Raw genomic sequence first — 10,806 nt, forward strand, 5'->3', positions numbered from 1 at the left:
CACAGAGCTCCCCAGGCATTTATACAAGTAGAATCATTTTGGAAAATGTTCTTGTTCCCCTGAGTACAATTCGCCCTGCACATTCTGAAAGTAACAGCAAATGTTAAAGGAGAATATCTTGCAAAAGGAAGTACAGGTATGAAAGAGCATAATTTCAGAAAACTAGCAATTTTACATTATTATAGTAAACGGATTTTATTGCATAGCCAACAGTTGTCCTATAAACATTTAGGCCCTTGAAGGGTGTATACTACAAGTTGCAATGTAAAATATTCAGATACACAGTCCATGTAATATGTATAAATGTCACGTGTAATGTATTCAGATGCTATAAATTCAGTGTCCAGCATCTTCAGGGCTTTTTGCAGCTGCATTCATAATAAAGTTATTCATTTATTCTTATGCTAGCAGTTATCTGCCTCAGAATAAAAAATCTAAACAATCTTAACTATTAGGCTTCAAAATACATAATTTAAAGTGTAACATTATTAATAACAATTTAGAACATGCTCTGTAAGCTAGTAGTTATATTTACAACTTTTTCATTTTACATTTTTGATACCAATAAAGAGAGCTCAAAGTTTAAAAGGACACTTCCCTGATAGGGTACAATGCAAAGAGATATCACTGGTATTCTTGCAGTCTCTCTGTTTTACAGAAACTGTCTAGAAATTTGTATTTTTTTTTTCCTTTTTCCCCATTACATTGTTAAAGTTAATCTTGAGTTCTGGATAAGACATAAATGTACAAATGTGCCAAGAAAAACAGGCATTCCCAAAGACAAACTTTTATCACTCCAGACACACTGCAAGGAGAAGCCTATGGAACAGTGAAGATTGATTATATACATTAGTTCAGGCATCGTAAGCTGATCATGCAATTACAATTGAGAAATACCTGTGGGATTAGGTAATCAAAATCATGAAGCACTTCTTTACACTAAGGGTCATATGAGTATATAACAAATGAGTTGGCCACGCTGATAAAGCTGATTCCCTGAGATCCTTCACGAAACAGCTGGATGAGCATCTGCAGGCTGCCAGCGTCCAAGTGAGCAAGATGGGTTCGGCAGCTCCCTTTCATCAGTACCCTTTCATTCTTCGTCAAAGAAAAGGGAGGTGAAACTCTCTTAATCACTACAAACTGATCATTATCTGAACAGCTTTTTAATACAACAGTAAGTTTGGGAAGTAATTAATCTGCGATGAAGTCTAGGCCGTAGTCTTTCCTGAGCTGCAAACTAGAAGAGTTGGGGAGTGATGAAATCCACAGACGTTTAACCTTCTCTCCAGATGTCTTGGTGGAATCAGAAGTAATGTGCGTGTGATGGCCTCAGACACTTGTCTGCATCAGTCAGTATAACAAAAAAACCATGCACAGAACCGTACCACCTGGGAACACTTGACAAAAATAGCTGGCAGTGATTGATGGCAAAGAAAAGTGAAGCACTCCATCAAAGAGGAGGCTCCCCTCAGGGCAGGACTACAGAGGCAGGAAGGGTGGGACAAATAAAGTCATATTGTAGAGGCCCATTCCTGACCGCACCTGACAAATCAACCATGTGCTTTGCTGAGCTGGACCAGTGCAACCGGCGCAACAGCAATGACTGCAGTTCAGTAAAAAATTAGAAATCCCTTGGACTTGCGTTTTCTAGAATGTCACTTCAGATTAAGAAGTAGACGTACAGTACTAATTCCGAAGGGCGCTCTTCTGTGTGTCCACTGCAAAGAGGCCTCCCATCTGTCCAAATGAATGATGGGCATGAATATTAATTAGTTCTCATCCAGTAACAACATTACAGAAGATGAGACCTGTATCTCATTCTGTCTCTTTGTGCGTATAATGTTATGACCAGGCACCATCCTCCAGGGAACCTGGGTAGATGCTGAATTATGTAAGTGACCCAGGAGCTAGGCCATCACAGTGCCGCTCACTGCACCTGGGACCGCACACAGCCAGCCTGACGCGAGACAGACCCCAGCCAGGGAAATCCGCAGCCGGGCTCCTGGAGCAGGACAGTCCCCCGGGATTGCCTGGGACACGGGCAAGGAGTGCAGGGGACGCAGGTGCAGGATAGGGAGAGCCACCAGGGCCCAGGGCTGTGCTGGTCCCAGAGCATAGCGCAGGGCTGAGGGGTCCGAACCCTGGGCCAGGCAGGATACCCCAAGAGTCCCGACGGAACAAGGCGTGTGCTCGTGGAGGTGATCCCCTGCCCAGACCAGGCCAGCGCGGGCCCTCGGGGGACCTGTGAGGCACACCCGAGACCGGCGCCGAGGGAGACAGGAGGTCCGCAGTGGGGTCCCGGCCTCTCCGCTGCACTCGCGGACCCCGAGAGAGCAGGACACCAGGCCCGGGGCTCTGCCGGGTCACCAGAAGGTGGCGCCGGAGTGCAGCGATGTGAATGTCAATGCCGGATCGCCAACGGAGAGACAGAGTGGGGTTCAGATACCCCGGAGAGCTCTCCCTTCAGCCAGGTGCCCTGCAGCTGCTGCCTCCATGGTGATCTGGGCAGAGTGGAGGCATGGCCACCGGCCTCTGAAACCGCGACACGCCCCGCAGTGGTCCAGCAGGGGCCAGCGTAACCTATAAAAACAAGGTGGGCTGCCAGGGCCAGGTGTTTTATCCTCATTGGGGCTCGTTCAGGGGACAGTGACATCATGGGTGTCTCATGTACTGTATCAGTCAGTCATATATCTCGCAATGTCACAGCTGCATATCTCTCATTAACATGTCCAGCCCCTGTCCACTGTTAAGATGGTGAAAGACTGTTGCTGAAGCCTTAATCACACATTTTTATAGCTCATATGATTTATGTGATGGGCTGAATGGTTAATTTGGACATACCCTGAGAGACAGTATCGGAGCTGGAGAATGATGGCCCTAGATCAGGCTGTCAGGTGAACACATTATAACCCTGATGACAAATCTCCAGAGTAATTGAATGTCCTTTGTCAATATATTGAATACAAAGGAGTGCTTTAAGATGGGAATAAAATTATCCTCACTGTATTTAGCAAGCAATAAAAGATTACTGAGATTTATACTGCTCCATAATTACTTTATTATTTTTATAAGTGATGTATTTCTCCTTGATTAACCATGATCCCCAGAGTCTATATACTTTTCTTATTGCATATTATGGTCAATGTCAAATCCATAAGACATCTATACAAATAACGATTAGTATAAAACTGGACGAAGTCAATAATGGAACAGAGCCAAATAGCAATCAGACCACTACTAATAGAGCTGGCTGTGATCTTCACATGTCAAACATCTTAATATGAAGATATTAACAGACTGATAATCGATTGGCACCAGCACCAAATTGTATAGGACAGTCATGTCTTTCCTATCCCAACTGAACCCTACCTGTTATTTTATTTGCACTCATTAATAAAGTGGGGTTTTTATCGGGAGCAGTTCAGTGGGATATATCTGGCTTAAGGGTACAACAGCAGTGTGTCACCTGAGATTTGAACCCACAGCATTCCAGTTACAAGTCCATATCCCCAACGGCCGTTGTACACTGCTGCCTAGTTGAATTCTATAGACTTTTGCAAAATCATGGATTATATATAATTATATTACACTATCCATTCATCCGTTTTCTTACCACTTAATCTAATACAGGGCTGCGGGACAGCTTGTGCCCATTGCTTGCTGGGTTAGGCTCCAGCTCCCCCTGCAACCTGCACTAGATAAGCAGATTTAAAAAAAATGGATGGAGGGATGGATAATCCCAAATATAATTACTGCTTTCTGGCTTGCTAGTACAACCCTTTAACACAACCCAAAATGTCTGGGTAAGCAACACGACCCGCCTGTAAGGTTTTTATACGATACTTATATTATATTGCACACCGTACTTTTTTTTCTTTTTTTTGTGTGTGTGTTTCGGTTAATCCCTTCAGATAGAGTCTCGGAGAGATTTCAATGCAAGGCTGTGATGGTGCTCGATCACAGGAGGGCACGGTGGCGAGGACTGCCTCCATGAAAGTAAACCATGGCCAGTTCTCGCCAGCAAGCACCCAGAATTCCTGTGATGTAGCCCCGCCTCCCCTTTGCTTTCCCATCATCCGCTGTGGTCTGAATCCAGCTTTCCCAGACCCCCCGGGGAAGCCTGGGGACACTTCGCGTGCTCCTGCCATGATATCTTGGACCTCCTGCAGGCCCGCTGGACCCTACCTCATGCCCCGGGTTGAGCGGTTCTGGAAGTTCTGGACCAGCTGGGGGACCCCCAGCATGGCCTCCGTCAGCACCGCCGCCAGCCCCAGCGTCTCCACGAACAGGGCCGAGTCCAGGAAGAGGAACGTGACGAAGGCACACAGGACGGTGAACGCGAAGCAGAACATGAGATAGTCCTCAAAGCGGCTCCAGCTCCAGAAGTACCTCAGATCCAGATCTGTACGCCAGGCACAGAAGAAGAAAGAACAAGTCGCAGAGTAAGTGTCTTGCGCTGGGGGTGAGAACTGTGGGTTTCTACCAGCAGAGGCGTAGTCTGAAAGTAGTGGCCGGTTCAATATACCACTCCAGAAGTCAGCAAGCCTATCGTGGATCCTGTAGGATACAAGGCAGGACTGCTCCTTAGACAGCACAGCAGTACATCACACCCCCAAACATATACAAGCACATAGGGACAATAGAGAGGAACTTTTTAACCTAGCCAGTGTGTCTCTTGGAGGTGGGGAAGTATCTGAACAGCTGGATAACACCCAAATGCACACAAATGCAGAGGGAACAAGCGAACTCTGCACAGAACTGGATCCCAGAACTGAGCTGTGAAGTGGCTCCCATGCTACTGCAGTGCATTCTCTTCTAATTTTATCAACAAATAATATTCATCTAAAATAACTTGCAGCAGGCTTAAAAGACTATAAACAATATAAAAAGCACACTTTTCTCTGTTCCAGCTCCTTCAAAAACTTAAATTCTCAGACTGAAAATGTTTTAAAAGAGATGCAGATGAACATCACTGACAGCCGTTTAGTGTTTTTTTCCCAGCAGGAATCTTCTCGGAGAACAAACTGGCAAAACAAATTCCACCAAATACTAACCTTTGCAAAAGATTGGTGTTTTTGTGAAAGATAATTTTAATTGTCAAATCTTCTATATTGGATAAAAACTTTGATATAGACAAGAAACTTCCATAATACCTATGATTTTGTTTACAAAAGGCTCAATAAAATAAAATATAAGTAAAGAATATATTGCTCCATGTGCAAACTTTAATAAAATGTTCTGCAAAATGGTATCTGGACATCTTTAAAGAAATAAACATTAATATTTATAATCATTTCTAATAGTAGGTGTTATTAATTTCTAATTGACACTAACCTCTCCTATCTCATTCCCTGTCTCCAAATCCAATAACTTAATTCATTCATAAAATGCAAATATTATCAGAAATGAATCTAAACATTTGAGAAGGGAGGAAGATACTGATGGGATTGTATTTCTCAGCACTTTTCAAACTCCTTGAACACTGACTCTCAAAAATTCCCAGCTGTCAGGAAACACATAAAGGGCTTATACCCAAGTGTGTTAATACAACATTAATACGGCTTGACTGAGCTGTTAATTTGGCCATCAGTTTGGGGGAGAGTTAAATTAATTTTAATTGAAAACATGCAATTATCAAATCATGAAATTAAGCATTATAAGAACTCCAAAGAGAAAGGAAGTAAGGGCATTTATGAATTTATTAATGCTATTTTCTTCTATATTACTAGAAGAAAAGGTGTTTGCTTGTGATCCATCAGAGTACATAATAAAAGCTGAAGCATTTACAGCAATCCACACTCCTGATTATCCCTGCAATGCTAAAATTCTGATGTAAGGATTTACCTTAAGCTCTCTAGCTTAGGCTGATGTCTGAACATGATTAACTGCTGAGCTCTAGGAAAATCACAGTTTTGTCTGAACTGCTGAGCCACGTCTGGTTAACAGCTGACGTTCAGGACACAGGAGGCCATTAGTCTTTATGGACTTAATGGAGCTGCAGGTTTTTAAGGAAATTAAAACATTGAAACATTGAAAGTGCGAAAACAAAGTCAACCTATACTTTGAAATTAAAATATAAGGGATATAACCTCAAAAGGTTACATTATTGTGGTCTTGTTTTACAGGTAGTAGGCCTGCTCCATAGACCAATTAGTGTAATTTGCTGGCTCTGCAGAAATTTTAGCTGAAAAAGGCAAACAAATTGACTTACAATACATAAATACAATACACTCCTTTTTTACAAATTTTAAAATAAGAGCTGTTTATACCAGCAATTTATTAGTGTATTAAGCTCACGTTATAGAGTAACCAGCTTACTCTCCTGCAGCTTGCTCTCTGTACTTCATTAAAATTTGACCTACTGTATATATGAAAGACTGAACTGTGAACTCTGGGCAGGGGAATAAATGGTTCTCCCATTTTAGCAAAACCGCAAAAACCCTTCCTTAACATTTTTCTTTTCAGACTGCTTTATTTCTTTTAAAACTTAACTAAAGGCTTTTCCCCGCTTGACCTTCAATCAAGAGTGATTTATTGTTTATGTTTATGGTAAAAAATGCTGGTTTTGGTTTCTAATTTGTTTACATTCTTTAGTGTGTTCAGGTGATCCTAATGAAAGGCGGTTTACACATTACAGGACTGATTGATAAGCTGGTGATGTGCTTCATTGATCCTGATTTAGTAGGTGGGAGTACCTTTAAGACAATATAAGTGACATACTGTGTTAGGAAAATCACAGGCTACAAAACTCTAGCAGAGACATCAAGCTAAAACTACAGAAATATATTCTAGACCTCTGGTAATATAGTGTGTCAATTACTGTTCAATAGAGTTCTGCTCTGTCACAAAGCTTGTGCTTCTCAATTCATCCACAGTAAAAGAATAAAATTAAACATGATTCTGAAAGGAATGTGATGAATGCTTTTAATTACCAGGCATCTGACAAATTTACACACCTTTTAGGAGTGATCCAAATTAGCGAACTGAGTGTTAGTGTTAGATTGACCTCCACAATATTGATTTCCTTTAAAAGTAGTAAAACATTCACAATAGCGATATACAAGGTGAATGATGCTTTTAAAAGGCTCTGTTGTTTTCCAAAAGGCTTTTCATTTTTCTAGAATAAAATCCAATATTTTTTACATTAGTTGTTCTTTTTGAGTGCTGACATGTGGTATTCATGCCTTTCAGCAACAGCAAAAAGGTTATCTTGTCTGTAAATGTAGGAAAATTCACTGGCACCGGTGGGAGTTTTGAGATAATACACACCTTTTTAATTCTCCTTGGTTTTGTTCTCCTCAACCTGAAAATCCACTACCACTACCTTAGGTATTTACTAAATAAATACCTAAAGACAATTCCACAGATTTGGAATATGTGTGTTTGGAGTGTTATTAGTTTTGGATCACAAACATATCTCAAAGAAATAGACAAACTGGGGTACAGTATATCTGAAAATAAATGTTACAAGGAACCTGCAGGAAATGCCATGCTTCATAAGCCAAGACTGGCTCTAAGGTCCAAAGGGACAAACTTATCTCTGTTTTAGTATCAGAAAAGCCTGGATGGCCCCTCACCAGATCTATAACATGTCAAAGACGTGATGGTGAGTACATGGACAATGATTGACAAAGTCAATAATGGAACAGGATGGAAAGAGCAGTCCATCTACTATTGATGCAGCTGGCTATAATATTCACATTATAGGTCACTATGAAGGTACAGTATTAACAGATTGCAGCAAACAGACTGGCAACAGCGCCAAATTGAATAGGACAGTGACATCTTCCCTTCCCCAGGTGAAAGTGTGCTCATATCTTTACAGGGATTTCAGTTCAACCCCTCCTGTCATATGGACTCTTATTCACACCACAGTGTGGCATGGAACAATCCATAAATATCTTTCTTTTCTAAATTAACAACTATTTTGAGGACTCAAACCCTTTGGTGATGGAAACAGACCAGGCACCAGCACTGTACGCTCCCTAGCAATTCCAAATACGTTTATAAGGACCGTGGAGGGATGCCTGTTTTTATTCTGTCACTCCCTTTGAAAACAATGTTTATGACAGTGGTGCCACAATGAACTTGACAAGCACAGACTATTATTAGAGCTTTTACATTTTATTTCCAGAAAATCACTTTGAGAATTTAGTATACAGACTACAGTTCCAGTGGCATAAAATTGACCCTTTTATAGTACTGAAAGAGATTTCCAAATACTCTAGCTGCACCGCAGTTAAAGAACACGTTGAACCCTCTTCATTTCCAAATCCAATCAAGGAAGACTAAATAAAACAATTAGAAACACTTATCTTGAAAAAGGAAGTAAAAGCTTTGATGTTAAAGTCTCATCCTGCTGGAGTATTTTTTATTATTCCAGAAATGTATTACACTAAGGAAAGAAGGGGGTAAAAAGAGATACATTATCACTGTAGGTATTTGATATTCATACCTGGAAAAAACAAATTGAGTGAGCGAGTGAAACCTTTGGATCTAGTTTTACATCAAACAAAACAGAAAAACTGGAACTGACATCAAACATCTCCTTACAGCTGATGCTCTGCATGGAACAGGAAAATGCTATTTTAGGAAACAGGCAAACCTTAAAAGGGTACTACTTAGAAATAGATTTTTTCTTAAGTAATCCGGCCATTTAGTCCGTTCATAGCAGTTTGCTACAGAAGTCCATGCTCATGTTTGCCTGGGAGTCTGAGGACTCATTTAGGAGGTGAGAGGTGACAGATGAATTTCTGTGTTGTTTAGGTTGGAAATATCCTTACAAAAACTGAAAGACAATTAGTCTGTAGACTTTATAGAAAACACCTGAGAACCACACCCCTTTGAAAACAAAAAGAGTGCCAGTTACACATAAAACCTATGGTCTTCACTCCTATCCTGGCTAGCAACAGCAGCAAGGCAGATACACACTGGATGGGATGCCAGTCCATTGCAGGAGACACACACTCGCACTAGGGCCGATTATCCTGAGCCCAGTTAACCTACCAGCATGTCTTTGGACGGGGGAAAAAAACAGATCACCCAGGGGAAACCACCTCAAACATGGGGAGAACATACAAGCTCCATGGAAACAGCACCCAAGTCCCAAAATTGAACTCAGGGCCCCAGTGTTCCAAGTGCCGCAAGACAGCAATGCTAACCACTGCACAACCCTACCATACTGATCACTACATATTCAAATATATTCCAAAACACAATTACCGTTTGTCCTGATTCAGATGGGATGGAATAATCACTCCGGTTGACCAAGCCATACCCCCTACATGCACCACAGCCCAGATAGGTGGCCTTTGTTTTATACATACATGTAATATACGTACAGTACATATTACACAGCTGCTCATTGTATTCTGTCAGGGTGCTATGTATTATATTAAGTGGGTAATGTGCACTGGGGGCAATGTGAGATGTGCTGAGAGAATCTCTATTGGAATAGAAAGTACTGTTGTGTGCATGTTAGTCTGCTAGATTTGGAGATCCTAAAACCCAAGAGACTGATGGAACATCATGCAGACTCCTCAGCCAGCTCTCACTACCATATTAATTTGCATTGTTCCATGTTTGCCCACATGTTTTTCATAAATCTTCACATAAAAAGCCCAAATGGCTAAACTACTGGTACCGTACTGTAAGTACATGTGAATAGAATGGCACCTAGTGTTTGCTTTCATAGAGCTGTGTGATTACAATGCCAAAAACTACTAACACTTGACTTTGGTTATTGCTTCATGGAGCAAAAGTTACGATTGAATTCAGTATCATTTTCTCTTAGTGCTGAATACACAAATAAACACTTGGCATTTCTGCATGAAGTGACAAACATTGACAGCTGTGGACGACTTCATTTAAGTCAAGAATATAAATCATTTTAAGCAGATGCATTTAAGAGCATTTTTAAAAATGTTATTTCGTGACAAATTTAAAAATTTTGTTTCCTTGTTTTCAAGGCATCCTTGTTTTTGCCTTGGTTCCAGACTTTATACAACCAAAAGTAATTCAGTAAAATTTCAGTGGACAGCTAGTCAAAATCTGGTTTAAACCTCTTCAGAAAGACCACCACCTGCTGGGCTTGTCTCTTAACAAATAGTCAAACAAATGTATCAATATACTGTAGTTTGATTTTTCCCTCACATAGAATCAATGTCTTTTTTCAAAAATAAAAATGACTGATTCCTTTGTCTGCCGGTGATGGACGTGGGAGCTATGTTTTATTCAAGACAGCAGAATGCAGCAAGCCAGCTGTCCGTACTCCCTGGAGTGACAGCCATGCACACTTTTGGAAACACCTGAAAATTAGAAGTCTGGTAGGCTTGCTACACAAGAGGCGGCAGAAGATAATGCAATTTTGGTGTTCTTTAGGAAAGGAAACTTCTTATATAAATTTAACAACCATGCACTTTGTTATTTTTTCTCCTACAGTGTCCTGACAGTATAAGCCCCAGAACTGTCCTAGAGAAATAACTCAGGCTTTAAAAAAGGTCAAGAAATTGTTTTCTGCTTTGTTTTATTTAAATGAACAACACACAGGGCAACAGAATTCTCAATATGACAGTGGGGTGAGGTTGCTGATAATCAGTTAAGAATCTTGAAAATGTCTTGTGTCTTATTTTTGTCTGACATAATGCATGATGCGCCAACACAATTATTTAAGGCTTGCATTGAGAGTGAAATCAGTCCACTTTATAGAAAATTATATTTTAAATTTATGAAAACTCACATCACATTGTTATAATAATGAGCCCCGGGAAAAATACAGCACTTTCATTTATAGCTCTTTCTAGT

General features: G+C 40.8%; 1 protein-coding gene and 1 long non-coding RNA gene across 6 annotated transcripts in view; one reads left to right on the top strand and one right to left on the bottom strand.

Moving 5' to 3' along the window:
* LOC107080002 (uncharacterized) overlaps positions 1-10,806 on the top strand; it is a 34,241-nt gene that overhangs the window by 14,825 nt on the left and 8,610 nt on the right. For all 3 annotated transcript variants that reach the window (XR_001480889.2, XR_011182862.1, XR_011182863.1), the window contains one exon: positions 4,173-4,445. This is a non-coding gene — a long non-coding RNA (uncharacterized lncRNA). The remainder of the gene's footprint in view (positions 1-4,172; positions 4,446-10,806) is intronic.
* The window catches only part of LOC102693725 (solute carrier family 66 member 2), a 49,134-nt gene that overhangs the window by 12,731 nt on the left and 25,597 nt on the right, over positions 1-10,806 (bottom strand). For all 3 annotated transcript variants that reach the window (XM_015368152.2, XM_015368153.2, XM_015368151.2), the window contains one exon: positions 4,189-4,405. In XM_015368152.2, coding sequence (XP_015223638.2) covers positions 4,189-4,405 — 217 coding nt within the window. The remainder of the gene's footprint in view (positions 1-4,188; positions 4,406-10,806) is intronic.

This window comes from Lepisosteus oculatus, chromosome 20, assembly GCF_040954835.1.
Source record: "Lepisosteus oculatus isolate fLepOcu1 chromosome 20, fLepOcu1.hap2, whole genome shotgun sequence".
Lineage (NCBI taxonomy): Eukaryota > Metazoa > Chordata > Actinopteri > Semionotiformes > Lepisosteidae > Lepisosteus > Lepisosteus oculatus.